The 21,201-nt window shown below is 37.2% G+C and overlaps 1 protein-coding gene and 1 long non-coding RNA gene across 6 annotated transcripts in view; one reads left to right on the top strand and one right to left on the bottom strand.

Moving 5' to 3' along the window:
• MET (MET proto-oncogene, receptor tyrosine kinase) overlaps positions 1–21,201 on the bottom strand; it is a 126,589-nt gene that overhangs the window by 31,026 nt on the left and 74,362 nt on the right. For 4 of the 5 annotated variants that reach the window (XR_004804750.2, XR_004804751.2, XM_025464745.3 and 1 more), the window contains 7 exons: positions 16,985–17,203; positions 11,106–11,252; positions 9,320–9,476; positions 8,976–9,116; positions 5,701–5,931; positions 3,333–3,413; positions 1,339–1,520 (listed from right to left, as the gene is read on the bottom strand). Coding sequence is in view for 3 of the 5 variants with exons in the window: in XM_025464745.3 (XP_025320530.1) it covers positions 1,339–1,520; positions 3,333–3,413; positions 5,701–5,931; positions 8,976–9,116; positions 9,320–9,476; positions 11,106–11,252; positions 16,985–17,203 (1,158 nt within the window). In the remaining 2 variants the exon portion in view is untranslated. The remainder of the gene's footprint in view (positions 1–1,338; positions 1,521–3,332; positions 3,414–5,700; positions 5,932–8,975; positions 9,117–9,319; positions 9,477–11,105; positions 11,253–16,984; positions 17,204–21,201) is intronic. The other variant, XM_049093843.1, reaches the window with a different exon arrangement.
• Positions 1–21,201, top strand: part of LOC112670798 (uncharacterized) — a 53,922-nt gene that overhangs the window by 20,897 nt on the left and 11,824 nt on the right. The gene's annotated exons all lie outside the window — the stretch shown is intronic.

Raw genomic sequence — 21,201 nt, 5'->3', positions numbered from 1 at the left:
CCATTCACTCCCATAGAGGCCTGGACACTAGAGCCAAGAAGCCTGAGATCATCTGTGACTTCAGTTCTGGGGACTCCTTCCTCTTCCCTCCCTGGCCCTGGCCTGACCATCACTTGTTCACTCTTTAGGCATAAATGTCACTAAGAAAACTCTCACCTGCAAGAGCCTGAGTGCCTCTTTGTAATCCTAGCTCATTCATTCAACAAATATTACTGAGGGCCTGTGTGCTGAACACATTGTAGGTGTTAAAGCTAAAGAAATGAACAAAATACACAGAAATCCTTACTGTCATGAGCTTACGTTCTAACGGTGTGTGTGTGTGTGTGTGTGCACGCACATCCATATATAACACATTATATAGCTATTATCTATTCGCTTATTGCCTACTATTGCACTGTTCAATATGCAAACCACATATATAATCTATGTTCCAATAGTCACATTAAAAAAGTAGAAAGAGGTGAAATTAACTTTCATAATACATTTATCAACCCAACATATCCCAAATATTATCATTTCAACATGTCATCAATATAAACAATTAGGAGATATTTTACCTTTCTGCTTTTATACTAAATATTCAAAACTGGGGGCTTAGAGCACACTTATAGCACATCTCAATTCAGGCTAGCCACATTTTACATGTGGCTGACGACTACAGTATCATACTGCTTAGGCCCAGGGTATCAGATGATGATAAGAGTGATGGAGAAAAATAAAGCGGGGGAGAGGAGACAGAGAGAAGCATGAGGGTGGGATGGGTCAGCTGCAATTTCAGACAGGTCAGGGAAGCCTCATTTTGAAGATGACATTAGGGCAAAAGCTGAGGCTGATGTGAAGTGACATATGTGGCAACGCTGGGGAAAGTGTTCCAGGCAGACGGAACAGCAAATGCACAGGTCCTGAGCTAGGAGAGTTTGAAGTTAGGAGAGTTTGAAGAATACTAAGGGCCTCAGTTTTAATGAATTCTTCAGTGTTTGCCTTCTAGAGTTAAAACTCCATGTGGGCTCCAGCTCCTCCTGCCCCTGTGCTTTGCTGTTTCTGGCACAGGAGGCACTCAAAGATGATTAAATGTACCTATCAGAAGGATGGGAGATCAAGGCGACTTGCAGGACAGGTAAGAATCATTGCCCTTGAAAAACCCTTCTAGGTACCACTATGTTCTCACCAGGATAAGGGATTTTGAGGTATAAGTGAATTGAATCAGGCTCTATAATCTATTCGAATAATGCAAACATTTTACACGTGCTTCTTTAAATGCTTTTAAATAGGAACATTTTGGAAGACTTGCTGGTTGACAGCTAGTTTATTGATTAGTAAGCTTGGTAATATACTTACATGAGTCTCATTTCTAATGAAATTTCGAAGATCTCCATGTTTCATGTATGGTAGGACCACCAGTGGAGACCCCTCACTTCGAAGGCAGATTCCCAAGAGTGAGAGTACGTTTGGATGACTAAAATCTTTCATGATGATTCCCTCGGTCAGAAACTGGGAAACTTCTCCTATGTCAGTGATTCCTGAGAAATCCAGCAGGAGAGACATTAACTTCATTATGGACTAATAAATATTTTGTCAAGTTCAGATAGGGAGAGTTACGGAGTAAAACCACAGGCTGAATCTTGTCCTGACAACCCATTCTCAGAGTGTTTTTTATAATACATTTGAGTAAATGATGTCACCCTGTAATGTGACTTCAAGTCACCCCCAAACTCTAGCAATTAGTTTGTCTCATAGAAAAAACAGAGGGAAGCAGGCCAGTCCACCTCTTTAGCGACCGCCTAGGGCAGCGGTTGGCAAATTTCTATAAAGGGCCAGATAGTAAATATTTTTTGGCTTTGTGGGCCACGTGGTCTCTGTTGCAAATACTGAACTCTGCCAATGTAGTGCAAAAGCAGCCACAATTATCTATGAAAACAATCACTGGGCCATAGTTTTCTGATCCCTAGACTAGAAGGGTTTGAAGACCAATAGTCATATGATATCTAAGTAGATTTTTCTGGTATGACAGCTTCTAATTATTTCCAGATAGAGATTCTGAGAGACACTAGCCAGCATTGATGAAAGGGTAATGACCTTTAACTTATTAACCTGACTACTAGTCCCAGTGTCAGTGATGATATTCTTTTACAGTGCAATGAATTCTGAGACCTGGAAGTCCATGTGGATGGAACAGAGATTAATGGTCACCAGGGAAAGAGAAGGATTTCTTGCTGTTAAGATAGTTCTGAGTACAATGGGCAGCGGTGCTATCTTGTAAGGCAGATTTATTGACAATCATACTTAGTCCTCTACCGTGTAGTTAGGTTTCACATAAACTGTCCCTTTAATTACATCGTGGTCAGACTTCCAACAAAAATCAACCATATAGAACACTGTTCAGCATGGAGACTTATGTAAAATAGGTTGAAAGAGTTCTGACAATAACGTATCTTGGAAGAAAACCTTTCACTTGTGCACTAACAGCTTATAAACTCTAATATAAATTTGTAATATAGTTAGTCAACACTTCAGGCTGCTGTAAATTATATGCAGAAATTTAGCAATATGTGTCGACAAGGCAAGCATACTGACTTGACGTGACACTGTCAGCAAAGGTAGAGCCCGGAAAACTCTAGTATGAGGATTACATTGGGTTGTACAAGATTTATACCTTAATTATGGCTCCTGGTCATCAATAATCTTAATTAATATCTGGAAGCATTCCCTGTTTCTTAAACAGAGAATACATTCCATTTAACAGGTAGTTTCTCAATAACATCTAAAATTAAAAAAAATTCTAGCATTAAAAGGGGGTAGGTATCCCTTGTTTAGGACATTCATTTATGTAGAGTACCTCATTCCCCCCCAAAATGATAAAAGAGACACTGCCACGCTTCGATTTTTCAATTTCTGCTGGCATATTTTTCTCCTGTTTGTCTTATTTCATTTTTAAGTCTTTTTAATGAAAGTTGTGGTAAAAATAATAATTATAGTAATTCCTTTGGGTAAAATGAGTCATTACTACTATATGTGCCAACATGTTTCCAATAGTTTCCACAAATGTCACTTGCAAAACAAGTATTATAAGCCAAACATAGTTAAGTGACATTCAGTTCATCCAAGAACCTCATTTCTCCAAATTCTTATTTATGAGGGCTCTGAGAAATAATTTCTGATGAAATATTTCAATCAGAATTTAGACCAAACAAATTTTCAGGATTAGATCCCTAATTCCAGCAACAGTCATTTTTTTCCACAAAGGAAAGTATAAATCAGCATTTTATTACGAACTATTTATTAGTTAGCAAACCACGAATGCGTACTCCACTGTTAAATAAAATATCACTTACTATTCAGGGATTTCACAGCACAGTGAATTTTTTTGTCGTCATTGTCCAACAAAGTCCCATGGTATACACACCCAAAATGTCCTACGTGAAAGGGAATTTGGTTAGTGCTGTATTACTTTTAATTAGGCAATACCACTTGCAAAGGCCTTCATTTTCTCCTTTTTCCTGCATGGCAAAAAGGTGCATTGTTTCTTATACTTTCGGTTGTTAATAGTACCACCATGTGTCTGTAAAATATGTAGATGTAATATATTTCACCCTAAGATATAAGCAATATGATTATTTAATACATGGTAAAAAAAATTAGGTGATAATACTGTTATTAAAGCCTAATACAGCAAAATATTCAACCACAGTGGAACTACTGAACACAAGAGTAACACTGGCCTCATAAAATAAATTTATCATTTTTGAGGTGCCTGGATGGCTCAGTTGGTTAAGCATCCAACTCTTGGTTTCGGCTCAGGTCCTGACCTTGAGGTCATGGGATTAAGCCTTGCATTGGGCTCTATGCTGACTACAGAATCTGTTTAAGATTCTCTCTCTCCCTCTAACCCTTCCCACTGTGCATGTGGGTATGCCCTCTCTAAAATAAATAAGTCCTTTAAAAAAGAAATTTATAGGGGTGCATGGGTTGAACATCTGCCTTTGGCTCAGGTCATGATGCCAGGATCCAGGGATCGAGTCCCACATCGGGCACCCTCTGCAGTGAGCCTGCTTCTCCCTCTGCCTGTGTCTCTGCCTCTCACGAATAAATAAATACAATATTTTTTAAAAAAGAATTTATTATTTTTAAGGATCAAATAATCTTTTATACATGAAAATAAAGTTTTGCCACATGAAGAAATGCAATAAAATAAGCTCCCTATATTCCAGTAAACTAAACTGAAATAAAAATGTTACCATTAGAAATAATATTACCATTATAGAATAAGGATTTCCCCTATTAGTCACTGGTTAATTGGTAATCCAGGTTGGCAGAAACTGAAAGGCAACTGCCCAAATGAAGCAAATTCACTCTGAGTCATTTTATCTAGTTCTCTCTGGCTTTAGTCACATCACTTCCAATGGTAGCCTTTCATCCAGTGGCAGTAATTTTCCCCAGAGGTGCCAAATGTCTGATAGCTGTGTAAGTCACTCATTAATTAATTCATCCATGCAGCCAAGATTCCCTGAGTTCCTAGTATGTGAGTGTCAGGCATTAGCGTACCCTCTTGTAATGTAAAGATGAATAAAATAGAATCTATGCTCTTGAGGGCTCATATTCTACTGGGAAAAACATATAAATAAATAATACTTAATATATACAGAACCATTCATGGTTACAACTTCCAAAGAGAAATAATTGCCATTTACTGATGAAAATTAAGAATTCTAATTTTACAATGTATAGAATTAGGACATACTTGATGAGGCCACATACTGTAAAACTGGCACAATTTCTGGGATTTATAGGCAAGTCATAGAACTATATATTACTCTGATGTAAAACAGGTTTGTTAATAGTGAAGCTACTATTAGGGAAGGGAACATGCTAAAGATTAAAATCTGGAATCTGTTATAGAGGAATGTGTGGATGCTATCACAGGAAAATGGGAAAGCTTTTGCCTTCATATAAAGCAAATTGTCCCATCAGCTTCTTCTGCATCATGCTGGCAGGGGCCTGCTACCTCTTGCAGCACATATAGAATAAAAGGGATCAGAGGCCATTCAGCCAGTATCAATGGCAAAAGCTTTTTAGAAAAAAAGAGAGGAGCACAGTTCATTTCCTGGCTTCTGGTTGCTTTCTTTTCTTGCTAAATATTTCCTCAAACACTGTGTATGCAAGCTGTTATTGCTGCTCTGGCTGGCTTATTACAAATATTCATCCTCTTTGTATAAAGAAATTGGAGTGCATTGTAGAGATGATATATGTTGCTTCAGATCAGGGGAATGCAGTAAATTCCATCTTTTGAGGCTGTCCAGCAGGGTACAAACTGCTATAAACCAGGACTTCATAGAGTTAGTCAGTGTTCTCAGGGTGAAGAAAGATTAGAAGATATGAGTAAAAATATTGGAACTTACTGATTTCATAAAGAAGTAAACGGCACCTTTAAGAAACTAGAGTTGCCATTATGAAAAAGATGAGGAAAGAATGTGATATATTTTTCATATTTGGGAGATTATCAAATTGCCTCCCTGCACAGGGACAAACCCCAGAGATATGATTTGTAGGGCTGTATTTCTGCAGAACAGAAATCAAGTTCACTTGTTATCACTGCTCTGTCAGTTGCATTCACCATTGTCTAAGCTTCTAATCTGCAAAGGCAGAAGATAAAATGCTTACTGGAAAATTGTATTTAACAAAAAGCTGAGTGGAAATACTTACCTCTTCCTATGACTTCATTGAAATGCACAATCAGGCTACTCGGCCCAATCACTACATGCTGGACTGCCTGCACCAGCTCTGGATTTAGAGCACTGAGGTCAATGTGGACAGTATTTTGCAATAATGGACTGGATATATCAGAGTCCCCACTAGTAAGCATGGGGGACAGGTCCGTCAGAGGATATTGTACTTGTCTGCATGATCCATTCTGAGATGAATTAGGAAACTGGTCTGTAAGATAAAGCGACATTATTAGAAAACAACAGTGAAATCTCACTTAGTGGAGACTACAACACGTAGCACATTAAATTAATAAAGAAGTCTGGATTTTATAATTTGAGGAATGGTAGTTTTGTCATTAAAGTCAGACAGAGCCTGTTTTACAGAGGAATTGGTTTAATAATGATAAGTTGGGAAAAGATATTGGCTTACGTAGACAAGAGTTACAACAAAATGTTCATAAATTTTCTTTTAAATAAGCATTAACTTTGAAACATTGTTTACTCTCATTTCCTTAGACGTTTCTCTTTTCATATATAGCAAAAATCCATGCTTGAGGTTTATTTTTTAATATACTCTATATTCTTAAGGCTGGGAAGCAGCAAAAGTAGTTCGCTTTTGAGAGACTGGTGCTTATTAATGGAATTAATTAGTATTGCTCAACAGATTCCTGGCCAAGGAAAAATATAGTATAGTGAACTATGATATCTATATATATAATTAGAAATATATAATGGTTAAATTTTCAGAATTGAAGGCTTCTCACATTAGTGGTAAATTCTTCCCTGTGTGATGATGGCAGATTTAATGGGATCGCTGTTCAGAGAAGGTGAGAATTGGGGTAGTGTATCATTCCCACTGCTTAGTTGAGGGCATTTGGAAAGGGATCAGCATTCCTTCTAAGTTGATCTTTACAACCAAAGCTGTATAAGAGCCTCAGGCAAAGTTCTCTACTGCAAGGTGAAGCTTTTTCATAAGAAACTGTGGGGCTGAGGATAAATTTCTTAGCGAGAAACAGGGCAGAGAAGCCATCAGCTGCTTTGCCCTTTCCACTGGGAATCCAAACATGTGAAGGAGAGGGCATCATATCTGCAACTGATGTGAAGATAAACTAGGCAGGGTGTTGAATATATTAGTATATAATTTGTGAAGAGTGGAGAGGGTTTGGGAAGGTCCCTGTTGACACCAAAAGATCACCATAGCTTGTGTGCAAATGACTAGGAAAATTAGAACTGAGAGAGGGGCATAAAAAAGCTGATGGTACTCTGACTATTCCTGACCCCATTTAAGCATTTTGAGTATTTTCCATAGTGGACAGTTAGGTTATTATCAATTTGGCTAAAGCAGTCAATCTAACGGTGGTTCCATAAAAGCTTTGGGGGCCACCTCTGGTTACAATAACTAGCTGGAAATAAGACAGTGGCATCATTAGAGGAAGAATGCAGAACCTCGAGTGAGAGTACCTGGAATGTTGGATAGGCCAGGGAAGAAAGAAGCCTAGCTGGGTGCCTGGGTACTTTAATCCTAGAGTCAGGTTCTCCAAAACTTCCCCAGTGGAAGAAATGCAAATAAGCCTCTCTGAGCTCAGTTCCTGCACCTCCACTTCCCAAATCTTTGCACCTGGAGATCAGAGTTCTAAATTCTCAGGGGCGCAGAGACTGAGAGAAATCCTTGCTAAGACACAGGAGAAAAGTCCTCTGGCATAGAAATTCTACTGGCCTTGAGGCTAAGTTCAAACACGTGCCAAACCCCATTTAAACCACCAATGTGTGATTCTGTTGTAACACCACACAGAATTCTGCAAGAGAGACCGATGGGGAGGCCGTCTCCACCAGACGTAGAGAGAAAAGCTGTGTAGTTGTCTCTTCATTAGATGCTGGCTGCACATTCCCTCATTCTCCTCTCCCAATGACCTTCTTTTGTCTATTTTAGTTTTCCATGTCTTGAAGGTTCAGTTTAAATGAAGGAAAGGCAATGAACTCAAGCCTTCATTGTGTAATGGGCACCAAGGAGGGCACTTGATGGGATGAGCACCGGGTGTTATATTCTATGTTGGCAAATTGAATTTAACTAAAATATATATATAAAAAAGAAACTCAAGCTTCTTAGCAATGATGAAAGAGGTTTGTTCAGTAACAAGGTTGAAGGAAGATTAAATAAACTTTAAAAAAAATTACTTGTGAATTAGAATGATCTCAGATTAGAGCTATTAAGTGTGAATATAAAATACTAATAGATGTAAATTCCAAAGCTATAAACTGAGTTTGATTTATTCATGTTGTTAAGGGCATGGATCTTCAAGGGCAAATGGAATCATGTGGGCCAAGACAATATTTATATGTATCTCTGCAGACTAATATAACCTTCCAAAAATATGAGGCAGTGAGGGTTGAAAAAGTTAAAATGTTAAGTGCCTCATTGCTCTTGTACTTGTTTTGATGAGCAATTTCTAGTTTTCCAGTACCCTCAACTATCTGTGACTCATTTTATTTGTCCAATGGTAAATATTCAACCAGGGAAGTGCTTGTACTTGACTCACGTCCTGGAACTTCTAAAGATAATGAAGCAGATACAATACAGACATTTTGCTTTTACCAGGAGATTTCAAATAAAACAATGTGAAATTCTCTGGTTAACCCGACCATTATTAGGCCTACTGTTTTGCAAAGCAGATGGTGCTAACCACTCCTTTTTAAATGGCATAATTGAAGGTTTTTATTGGAGAAGACTCAGAATATATTCAAGTCCTGGAATGTTGGTGGGTAAAAGGCTGTGTAGCTACAGCTCACTGAGAATCCTTTAAAAGAATACTAAAGGTATAATTTAAATGCTTGAGGATTAACAGTTAAAAAAAATGTATCAGTGCCCACTTATATTTAAATAGATATAAATTTTGTATCTTAACTCTTCCTGGGTTGTTAAAGAGAGCTTCACAATTTCTTAGCATTGAACTCAGATGATAAAGACCTTACCTTTGCTCAAATGATTTTATTTATTTTATTTATTTTCAAATGATTTTAAAATTAACCTTTTTTTTGTGAGAAGAAAACTGAAAGACTTTAAAGATCTAATGTAATATACACATGAGTCCATTTAAAAATAAGAGCCATATAATTCTGCGTCAAGTTAAATTACTTCTTTGGCCAAAGAAGATAAAAATACTTCTTTTTTTATTTTTATATAAATATGAAGGTGAAACCAAAAATAAACAACAATGCCACAACCCACTGAGGTATATGTATAGGTATTTCTTAGAATGATAAACTGAAATATACCTTCTGGAAAAGTAGCTCGGTAGTCTACAGATTCATTTGAAACCATTTCTGTAGTTGGGCTTACACTTCGGGCACTTACAAGCCTATCCAAATGAGGAGTGTGTACTCTTGCATCATAGCGAACTAATTCACTGCCCAGATCTTAAAACAGAGAGAGAGAAAGAGCTCGTTAAAGACTTGGCTATCATGGGTCCTCGTAGACCTTGACCCAGTGACCAGAACTCATGGGCTCGTGGATTGCACATAAGACAACACACACGAATCTACGGCAATTTTAAACTGTAATGACTGTATACTTGAGGCAGCTTCTTAAAGCAAATAGTAACAACAGCAAAAAAATGCACCTTTAATTTGCTTTTTCCTTTTCAGCCACAGGAAAAGTCCGAGTAATAATAAGACTATTGTTGATATTGAGATAACACCAGCAATCAATCCTGTGAAATTCTGATCTGGTTGAACTATTACTTTTCCAAGGACGGTTGAAGAAACTGCTTGCTTCCACTAAAAATGACAAATACAGAGAAGTCAGAATTTAGCCATGATAAATACAAAATATACTACCCAGGCTGAGTCACCCAAAGCGCTAGCTGATTACTAGTGTCCAAGAAGGGGCCATAAATGCCTTCAGTTGGTAAAATATTCCACAATTCCGCTTCAGTGTTCAAATAACTAGGGGCTACCGATCCCTAAAGTACTGATGTGATACTTGACTGTACTTGTAACCAGATAAAAAGATAAAAACCAGTTTTTCTTTTTCTTAAAACAAAACAAAACAAAACAAAAAACAGTTTCTCATCTTGAGGAACTTAACTGCAGAAAGAGACAAACACATAAGTAAGTGATAACACAATAGGAAATGTACCTTAGAACTATGAAGGATCGATAAGAAACAGACACCACAAGACATTCACTCTGCCTTAAAGGGTCAGGTAGGGGGCAGAGAGGATTTCCCCTAAGAGGTAAATAATCAGGTGGAATAATAAAGTTGCAAAATATTTTTGTTTAAGTTTTGAGATGTCAAAGAAATCTTTGAGGATCCTTCTGGATCATAACATGCTATGATTTTTTAGGATTCATGGTCCCTTTGAATTTCAAACTCTGTTATCATGATTCAGCCTTAAACTTTCTAACTTTTTTTTGTCCTTTCCCATTTTATAACTCTCCCCCCCCTCCCATTTTATAACTTTTTAGAAGACTTCAGGAACCCTTTAAAATTTACTCATTCTTAAACAAAATGTGGCATATCTGTACGATGGAATATGATTCAGCCTTAAAAAAGTAATGAAGTTCGGACACATACTAGCACATGGGTGAACCATGTAAACACAGTAAGTAAAATAAGCCACAGACTCACAAGGATAAATATTGTATGATTCCACTTATATGAAATATTTAGAATAACCAAGTTCATAAAGACAGAAAATAGATTAGAGGTTACCCAGGGCTGGGTAAGAAGAAGAGAGAGTATGACGGTATGGCTTAATGGTTCTAGGGTTTCTGTTTGGGGTGATGAAAAGGTTTTGGAATTAGATAGTGGTGATGGTTGCACAATATTGTGAATGTAATTAATGCCACTGAGTTGTATACTGAAAAATGGTTAAAATGGCAAATTTTATGATACGTGTATTTTGCCACTTTAAAAATTAATAGAAAAATACCCCAAACCACTGAACTGTATGTATACTTTAAATGTGTGAGTTGTATGGCGCAACATGAAAGAAGTTACTATACAATAGTTTAATTCCTATTTTACTTTGTCCATGCATTTGAGATTACTGTGGAGAGGAACAGTATGTTGGCTTTGGCCTCCTAGTGCTAAGAGGTAGGGGGAGGGCCCCTCTGGGATGTGCCCTTATCCCTCCTTAGAGTTATAATAAATTTTGGCCAAAGTGGGGCATGATGGAGAGGGAGTGTGGGTACAAAGGACTTTTGAGGTCCACCCTGTGAGGGTTGGGAAGGAGACAGTGCCATAAAAACTCACTCATTCTAAAATAACAACTAAGAATCAGGGCTGAGCTGATGAGCCAAAGCCAACACACAAATGAGCTTTAATGATTTATTTTAAGCCTGCAAAGTGACATAATTACACTGGCATTTATTTACATCATGAGAGAAATGCAGGAATCCCACCTCTATATTTAGCTCGTTGTTCAATTTCAGCAGGTCATTGGGGACCTTGCATAAAACGGCTTTAGAATCTGAGTAGATAGTCTCACAGCTCTTATTTCCAACTTTTAACACTTCGCCTTTAACTGCTTCAGGGTCAATATCATTTCCCTGAAAGAAAAAAAGAGGTTGTTAACACTTCACAGTTTTGCAGGAATGCCAACAATTGTGAAAGAACATAAATATACTGCAAACATAGGCCATATTGTTTGCCAAGGCATAAGATCTTATGATACTCACTTTTATGGGAATTTGGATAGTTCCAAGAAAGCATGGCCATTTTGGGGGTACTGATTAGGATTCACAACATATAGCTTTTAATTTTTTTAAAAGATTTTATTTATAAGTAAGCTCTACGCCCAATGTGGGGCTCAGCCTTACAACTCTAAGATCAAGAGTTGTACATTCTACTGACTGAGCTGGCCAGGTGCCCCTAAAGCTTTTACATCAAATTGGATTCTAGAGCAAAGGAGAGATTTTTGTTTTGTTTCACACCCTTCTGTCCAATGACCTCTTACCCATAATCATCTTATTAATGTCTTTAGGGAGTATTAATGGTTGGCAAAAACTTAGAGATTGAGTTGTTGGACTAACACTGTCTCATGCAGTGAGAACCTTGGCTTTACTTTTAGAATCACATTGAGAGCTTTACAAAAGCCTGGGTCCCATCTCCAGAGATTCTGAAATAATTGATCTATGTTAATATATTCCCTTTGTGTTTGAGTTGGGTAGTTTCTTTTCATCATTCCTGTACAGCTGAATCCTCTATATAAATTCATTTTTACAGAGATTCCTGTGGATGCCCTATGACCCTCATTGTGATTTGGGAGTATGATTACATTATTCTGAACACTAAGTTACATGAGGACTTTAAAAAAAATTATGCAACTTGACATATTTAGTTAACTGAAGTAATTATTAGGCATTTAAAAAATATCAAAATTTTGTTGAAGAAAGCAATAATTAGCTTTGGGAAAGAAGTAAAAACATTAGGTACAACGTCTCATATCAAGACTTAATGAGTACAGTTTTTCATTAAAAGTTAAAAGGAGAATATACCAAACATTTCTCTTATTTCTTATTTCTCTTATTTCTCTTAGGGACAAAGAGCAGCCAGTAATAACTACATACTGCTCCTTTGTTTTATGTGATCTTTAAGTACTTGGTAAACTGCTTTTATATACATTGTCTCATGTGGGTTTCAATAGATCGGTAGGTTGGAAATCATTCTGGGAGAAGTTAGAAGAAAATACTTCTAACATGAATCTGGAGTCAAAGAAAAAATGGATAGAGACAAACCCTATCTTTCCATTTTCTAGATACTTCTAGAGGCAGTATGTGTATGCTGTTGAACCAGGTCAGCCACACAGGGCAACTCAACATAAAAGCACATAAATCTAACAGGTCACTTTGGGGCTTCAAATGACAACTTGTTGGTTAGGTCTGAGGAGGGGTAAGGCACTCACTCACATATTGGAGGGAATTCAGGGAATGACAAAGAAAAGAGATTAAAGAGCTGCAGGGCTTGATTTATGAGGGATTGACTAAAATGTGTCTCGCTGGCTTAGATGATAACGAAGGCTGGGGGAAGGGAGGAGCATACCGCGTTTGCACTTCCACTACTCCTTTTAGACACAGGTCTCCTTGGATGTTGCATAAAGGCTTCTTTAAAACAAAAACAGAGCACTCAGCTAATATTGAACCCCTTTTCATTTGTGCCTAGTAAGGAACGTACAATAAATTGTGACATACAAGAAAGTACTATCAGCTTTATATGTGCAATTGTATGTGTAACTGTCTGAAATCCAAGATGTCACAAGAGTGATACTGGCTGTCCACTACTATACGCAGGGGGCCTGGGTCAGAAAAAAATAAAAATAGGTATAGGGTACTTTTTAAATTTTTTTGGTATAGGGTACTTTTTCTCATTTAAAAGACACGTATCAAAAAATAAAATAAAATAAAAGATACGTATTTTTATGGAGTTGTGGGGGAAAATGCATACGTCCAGAACTTTTTAAATTTACTTTTTATTATTTAATATTAACTATTACTAAATAGAAGAACATACAAATTGGCTGAGTTCTTCAGTCATTAAAATGGTAATATACTCTTTTAAATAAAGCAGCACAGAAAAAACTTTCCGGTCTTTAATCCCCTATACACATACAGCAATTCTGAATTATAATTATCTCATTTTATCTTGTAAAGAAAGCCCCCCTGAGGTAGGTATTATTGTCATTCCAGCTTTTACACATTGAGAACTAAGGTTCAAAAAGGAACTAAGTCATGAAGCAAATCAAATTCCATTTGATACAAAATCCACTTATCACCTACTGTGTGTTAGACACAATTCTAGTTACTGTGAATATGAAGATGAACAAGAATTTTTTCTTTTCACTGTAATGTTAAAATAAACATGTTTCTAAGGTGAAAACTAATTACTCCTAATGCGTTCTATTAGGATGTTCCTTATTCCTTTCATCTCCAACCCTGGCCAGGTGGGACACTGTGTTTCTATCCAGGATTCAGGCCTAGGGACCCATGTCTGAACTGGTCACAGAACATAGTATATGGGAGTGGCAGTATACCGGCAGATTTTGAAAAATAGCATTATAGCAGGAGGGATCGTTATGAGGTTTCATACATCCAGGTGGCCACAAGATTGAGTCTAGGAAAGCCACCTAAAGCAGTGAGGCGCAGATTGGTAGCAGGACCCAGAGAGGCAACTGTCCAGGGAGGCTGGCAAGTAGACAATCATCGAGTTGGTGGTGACAGGGTCAGGGACGGGGAGGTTTACACTTCATCCAGAGGATAGGAGTCCCTCAGTTTGGGACGAGGCAAAAGAACCTTCACAGAAGGCTTCAAAATTGAGTTCCACAGGATGTTAATACACATTTGCAGAGATTTCCTGGTCATTTGGGAAAAGCTACATGAACCAAAATTAAAATGGTTTCTTCATTGGCTAGTTGGGGCACTGTGAAACTGCTGCTTTTCCTGCCTCCTTTTTCCTGGTTTTAGCTGATTTCTCCAGACTGGACCTCTGAAGCATCTCTATGACCGTATACATCAATATGCTCCAAAATAACGTAAATCCCCAGGTCAGTGTCAGGCAGTCTTTGTTCCAGCATTACATACCGTTCTTCTCTACTTTCCATGAAATATGCTCATGTACAAAATGTCATATAATAAGATAATTAGGGGAAATATAGATTGCTCTACAAATACCTAAAAATTAATTTTGTTTAAAGAATTGCAAACGATCTCACCTAAAGAACTGTATAGATATCTATGTACCATATGATAGAAAAGTTTCTCTATTATGAAAGGTATTTTGGTATACATTAAATGAAAGTTGATATGAAAAGCATTATAATCTAGTGGAAAGATGAAGTTTGGAATCAAGAGACTTGAGTGTAAGTCCCAGTTCTGCTATTTGCTCTCTAGGAGGCCCAAGACAAATCACCTAAGTTTCCAAAACCTGTGTTTACTTATGTGTAAATGGGGATAATCATTACTGGACCTCTAAAAGTCAGAGGTCCATTTGAGTCTGAAATGAAATAATATACATCAAAGTACTATCTTAACTAATCTTCCACAAAAATGTGAGGTGCTTTTGACATAAACATTGGGTCTTGGCGTGTCTTCCAAAGGAGGCGTCTACTTTTGATGACCATTGTCCACAGCTGGTCCTGGCTGACATGAAGCCTTGGCCATAAACTCCTCCTGCATTGATGGGATTTCTGGTTCATTTTGAGGAGGGATTGATCCTTGGTCTCTTTTACAATCTACTGATCCAAACTTGGCTGACCCTCTTGGTCATGGTGTACCGCTGACTGAGGCAATTCTCACAACTAGGGCTGGAGACTATCACAATCTCTTTTTAGCCAAGGAATTCTTGTATGCATGGCTGCTTGAGGAACATGAACTCTCCCTGGCAATAAGGAGCAAATCTCTCTCCATAGCTTTTACCAATGGAATACAAACCTACTTCACATTCATGTTTTGAATGGTAATTGGACAAGCACAAAATGAAATAAAATGGCATCCTTTCTTTTGATAAAAACGGTTCACTGCATGTCTAGAAGAGGCCTTTTCTTTCTTTTCTTTTCTCATGCTTTGCTCTCCTTTGTTTCTGTCCCAAGAGAGGCAGAGGTTTTAATGTGATCAACTTTAGACACTAATAAAGGGTTAAACAGCTGTCACAGATCTTCTCTTACACTTTAGATTTCCTCTTATATAAAAGGAAAATGGACCATGGGAGAAGATGGGATGATGATACCAAAATAATCCCTCTAAACCATCCCTTTTCTCACCAAACTGCAACTCTGTGACATGACAGATGTTATATACTTGTTAGAGAAAAGAGTCATTCTGTATGTAAGGAAAAAAAGAGTGTTCTGTGTCTATTTCCAGAGACCCCTTGGACCAAGGTGGGAATAGCACTGAAAGACTGAGGATGATGTCAAATCGTGTTTTTCTAGGACACTGAATTTTGTAGGACATTGAATAATGGGTATTTAATTTAAAGAAAAATAAGTTTTCTCTTCCATATAAGACTGTGCTTGGAAGGTTAGATAAAGAACCACTTATTTCTAATCCTTCCATCAGAGATAGAGGAACAGAAAAGTAAGTTTATTTGGGCGTAAAAATATTTGCAAATAAACCTTTGTTTTCATCAAGAAAACCAAATGGAATCTTTCAAATGGCAAACACAGTAATTGTTGAAAGCAAAAGGTCACACTAGATTAGTTTTATTGAAAAAAAAAAAGAAGTGATAAAAGCTCTTTCTCCTTTTCTAAAACTAATTAAAGAAGCAGATGAAAGAACTTTGCTGTGGTAAACATGCTGTTCACTGAAGCAGGCTTCCATTTAATTTCATGCTGGGCTTGCTTAATTATTGTACAAAACACAATTCGAGGTTAGTAAACTTATATGAGTATGAACGTGTGCATGAATTTGGCTGTAGATAAAATCTTGTTGAAAAAGCAGAAAAATTTCAGTAGAAATGTATTATTACTTGGATGGAGACGATCTACAGAAACTTATATCTACACAAGGACTATCCTATTACTTCGTGTTTGTTCCTATTTGCATTCAGGCTATCTTGCAGGAGAAAAATTCTGAATGTCTAAAACAACATGTCGAAAGAGAAGTATTTTGCTGTTTCTAGTGACTGGGGCTATCAATAAAGTCTTGACCATTTTGCCGTTTTATTACTACTTGAAGTGAAAATGACTGAAGGGACATAAGAGAGCTGTTCTCTAGTCTTTGTTTTGCCGCTTGTCAAACCACTTAGCCTCTCTGGGTTTTAGTGTTCTTTGTTTGCAACAGGCTGGGTTAGAAAAGATAATTTGTTATTCTCCAATTAAATTACATTTGGAGGCTAATATATTCCTACGGTAGAGGAAATCCAGCTCCATTTAGAAATCAGCTTAGAGATGACCTTTCCCAGGTACAAAATTCCAAGTATTGCAAGGAAGTACACAACTACAGTTGATGCATTTACTTTCATGTTATAGTGAGCACATTTAAGGTGTCCAGAGAAATGTATAACATCAGCAGGATAATGCATTACAGGCAGCTTATTTAATAGATTGTGTCCCACATTTGCTACTTTTTAATACACACACAAGAAGGAATTTTTAAATGCTTCATTAAAAAGCAATCCATGATTATACTTAACTTTTAGTCTTCTGCCAAAAAGATTTGTTTTTCAGAGCTTAGATACTTGCTGATGTAGTATAAGATAATGACCCAGTACAACAATTCTATTCATACAGCTATGAAGTCAATTAAGTTCAAGTTGATGATTTAAGAGAGCATTTTTAAGCATTTCTTACCTTAATTTCCAGTACATTTTCATTGCCTATTGAGATCATCACTGGCTTTTCAAAAGGCTTAAACACAGGATTATGTACATAAATGAGATCAAAGTATTTGGAATGGATCCCATCTAACATGAAAAAGGCTTTGGTTTTCAGAGGGAGTTGCAGATTCAGCTGTTGCAGTGAAGGAGTCGTACAACAGATTATCTCTGAATTAGAGCGATGTTGACATGCCTATAGTAAGACACAATTATTCACTGTAGACAGAATATAGCTTGACAACATCCATAGCAGCTACTACGTTTCACTGTTTTAGACAATTAAAATATATAACTTTTGAAAAAATCTGCATTTAATTTCCTAATGTTGAAGGATACATTTCTGGAAATATGATAGATGTAAAATCCTCGAAACAACACAGTCTTTAAAGGAACACAGAGCTTCATTAGTCTGGGATAAACCATACTGATCTAGTTGAAGCTGGCTCTCTCTCGCTCTGTTACTTTTATTTTCCTTAAGATGACAGGACAGTCACCTGGAGGGACTGCCTCCTTGTTTATGAAACACCAATGTCAGAGTGAGAGCTGGACTTTGTGTGTTACAAGTCCTTGATTCACATCTTACTTTTAAAATAAGTTGTAAGAATCAGGGCAAAGCCCTTAATAGGAGACTCAGTGCCCTCAAATAAGAATTAAGATTAAAATGTTATTCACAGTGTGTGATGCTACATGGTAAGTGCTAATGCCAACAAGTGAGCACCATACCGATGACATTATAATTAGCTACGCAGTCAGGTCATTTTATTAGTGTGTTTTAAACTATGAATTTCTGAGTGCCAGGTTCTGTGCAAAATACTTTATAGGCTGATCTCATTTCATCCTCACAACAGTCCTAACAGATAGGTGCTACGATTACCCACATTTTATAGATGAAGAAACTCAGCTTTTTGAGCTAATGTCATTAGTCCAGGTCACACAACTCTGAATGGCAGTGTAGGGAACATAAATCCTAGGTCATTGGCTTAAGTTCACTGCCTGCACTTCCATGCTCTGTGGCTTCTTGCTCACTCTATATTCTCTATCGGTAGATCTTTTCCTAAGCTATTTTACAAAGGCTCTGCTATTATTATTTCATGCGCTTTCATCTCTCATTTCAAATCTTCCCCTTTGGAATTCTGATTTATGGAAGTTTGGAAAATGTGGTTTCCTCTTGATTGTGCTTAGACTAAACCAGCTACACAAAGTGGCACATTTGAGGTTAAATGGTTGCATTTTTTCCCCCAAGGAAAAGACAAACAAGCAACAACATCCTTAGATTTCCTTTTCTTTGACAAGTAGAGTTGGAGATAAAACAATTACTTATGCCCACAATAGAAAAAGGACTCAGGATATACATAAAAAGCACAAGCAAAATTGGGTATTTGATATTTTCTTCTAAAAATAATTTTAAAAAATTACCCTACATTTAAAAATGCATGCTATAAGCAGATAAAGAACACAGATACATAGATATAATAGAAACAAAATATTAGTTTTATACCAAATTCATATTATAATGCCAAAAGCATCATCTTGAAAAATGGAAATGAACAGTTTTACTGCCAGTACAATAATTCTCTATTAACAATAAGGAATTTGAAAACTATACAATGAATTGCTGGCTTCTGGGGCATAATGTGTATTAATTAATTTTGTTAAGATGGTAATTTTTTATTTTATTTTTAGTATTTTTATTTTAAAAGATTAGAGTTTGCTGGACATAAAATTTATTGTGGCTGGATCAGTGTATCGAAATCAGGCCTGGCCAAGAATTTTCATTTGTTAAATAATAAATGGGTTCAATTTATCATGGTCAGCTTCAAATTCTATAAGCACCAAGGAACGTAGAAGGAACACACATTTCTTTATGAGGTAGTTCTCACAAATAATAGTCAAATATAATTCTCCCTTCTTGTCCAATTCTAATGTATATTCCTATTGTGATAATCCGTTTCTGGCTAAAACAAGAGAAGTTTACATTTCCAGACATGTAGAGATAAGATTTTTATCTTCTATCATTGTTTGAACCTACCTTGGGTTATGGAACTCTTATGCCTCACATCTACGAGGTTTTTAAGTAAATGTTTGATTACAAATGAATGAATAAAGCCAAAAGATGTTCTACATGTCATCAGAATGCTGGTGAAGGGGAAGGAAACTTAGCTATTTTTTTTTTTAATAACCCAGGTTCAGTGTGAATTAGATAAACTAATAATTTCTCAGATTTCCAAAGTGTCAAATGCCAACACCAGAAAGGGTATTCTTATTTGGTTAACGAAAAATTGTTCTGTTTGGCTGCAGAGAAGTGATGTTCTTTAAATTAATAGCAGTGGTATTCTAACTTTATTTGTGGCCATGTGTGGGGATTGGTTTTAAAGCTCTCTACTTCATACGGTGACTCCCAGGAGTACAATCTCTCAGGAATATGATAAAAATCTAATAATACACTTTAGAGGTGATGCAATGTGGCTGATTGAGAAGGTCAAGAAAAATCTCATTGGAGATGACCTTATTGTTTGGTGATTTGGCTTGACATTTCTAGCCCCAAATTGGTTTTTGTAATTAAAGAACACTGTGGCTTTAGTCTTCAAGAAATATTGGATGGAGAATCTAAAAGAAAGTGCTGTAATTCAATCTATCACCTGTCCAATCAAGACCTTGCTTGAGAGGGGGCACTTACAACTTTTATTTTTAGTTGAGTGCACACAAGTCCAACTAGATTATAGTATTTTATATTAGAGAAAAACATCAACAAAAATATGAAATCCTTGTAAATAACGCCAACATTCCTAAAGCCTAATCTAAAACTATCATTTTAATGTGATCTATATAAATTGTTAGACCATAAAATAGGTCAATCACTTTTGAGGAGGTATTCAGTTAAATTTTGATTGACCTTGCAAATAAAAGAAGGGAAGATGGAGAAATACCAAGTAACATACACTCTAGGACATCAGTCTTCTAATGCTCTTTCTCATTACTTGATAACATGCTAACAAAGGGAGAAGAACAGTAGCAACAGCGTTCTTACAGCGGGATGTAAGAACATACGTGTACCTGCCACTTAGAAAGACAAGGATTCTGCTGGAGGATTAGAGTAAAAGGGTAATATTCTTTGGTGCATTAAAAAAGGGATTCTGTGGACTGAATGTTTGTGCCCCTCCTCACATCACATGTTGTCATCCCAATCCTCAGCAGGATGGTATTTGGAGATGGGGCCTTGGGAAGGTAATTAGGTCATGAGAGTGGAGTTCTTATGAAGGAGTTAGTGCCGTTATAAAAAGAGAAATAAGGGGTGCCTGGGTGACCCAGTCAGTTAAGCATCTGACTTTGGCTCAGGTCATGATCTCAGGTTCTGGCTCAGGTCATGATCTCAGGTTCTGGCTCAGGTCATGATCTCAGGGTTCTGGGATCGAGTGGGTTCTCCCCACTCAGCAGGGATCCCCCTCTGCCCCCTCTCTCTCCTTCTCCACTCCCTTCTGTCTCTCCCCCCTGTCCCTTCCCCTCCCCCTGCATGTGTGCACACGCTCTCTCTCAAATAGATAAATAAAGAAATCTCAAAAAAAAAAAAAAAGAGAGAGAGAGAGAGAGAGAGAGAGACACACACACACACACACAAGAGAGCTTGCTTCCTCTTTCTCTCTATGCCATGTGAGGATAAAATGAGAAGGTGGTCTTCTGCAAATTAGAAACAGTGCCCTCACCAGATGCTTGGATTTGCTAGTACCTTAATCTTAAACTTAATCAGACTTTAGAAGTAGGAGAAATAAATGTTTGTTGCTTAAGCCACCCAGTCTATGGTATTTTTGTTATAACATCCTGAACTAAGATAGGGAATGATGTAGTTTCTACCTGTGTTGACTATCTTTAAAAACACTACCTCAAGTTGATAATCATTTGTGTCTAACATTTTGTGTGTGTGCGTGTATGTGCATTTTATAATGTTATAACGTTAACCTGAGACAAGAGAATTTTAGTTGCTGTATAAAATAGACTATTTGACCTGTGCTGCAAGGAAGGTAACTAGCAAAATTAAAAGCAAAACTCAGAGACACTTGGGTGGCTCAGCGGTTAAGTGTCTGCTTTCAGCCCAGGGCATGGTCCTGGAGTCCTGGGATCGAGTCCCACATCAGGCTCCCCGCATGGAGCCTCCCTCTGCCTGTGTGTCTGCCTTTCTCTCTTTTTCTCACTCTC

The sequence above is a fragment of the Canis lupus genome, chromosome 14 (assembly GCF_003254725.2).
Source record: "Canis lupus dingo isolate Sandy chromosome 14, ASM325472v2, whole genome shotgun sequence".
NCBI lineage: Eukaryota > Metazoa > Chordata > Mammalia > Carnivora > Canidae > Canis > Canis lupus.
The sequence above is the reverse complement of the archived record's forward strand: the minus strand, read 5'-3'. Positions and strand labels throughout refer to the sequence as shown.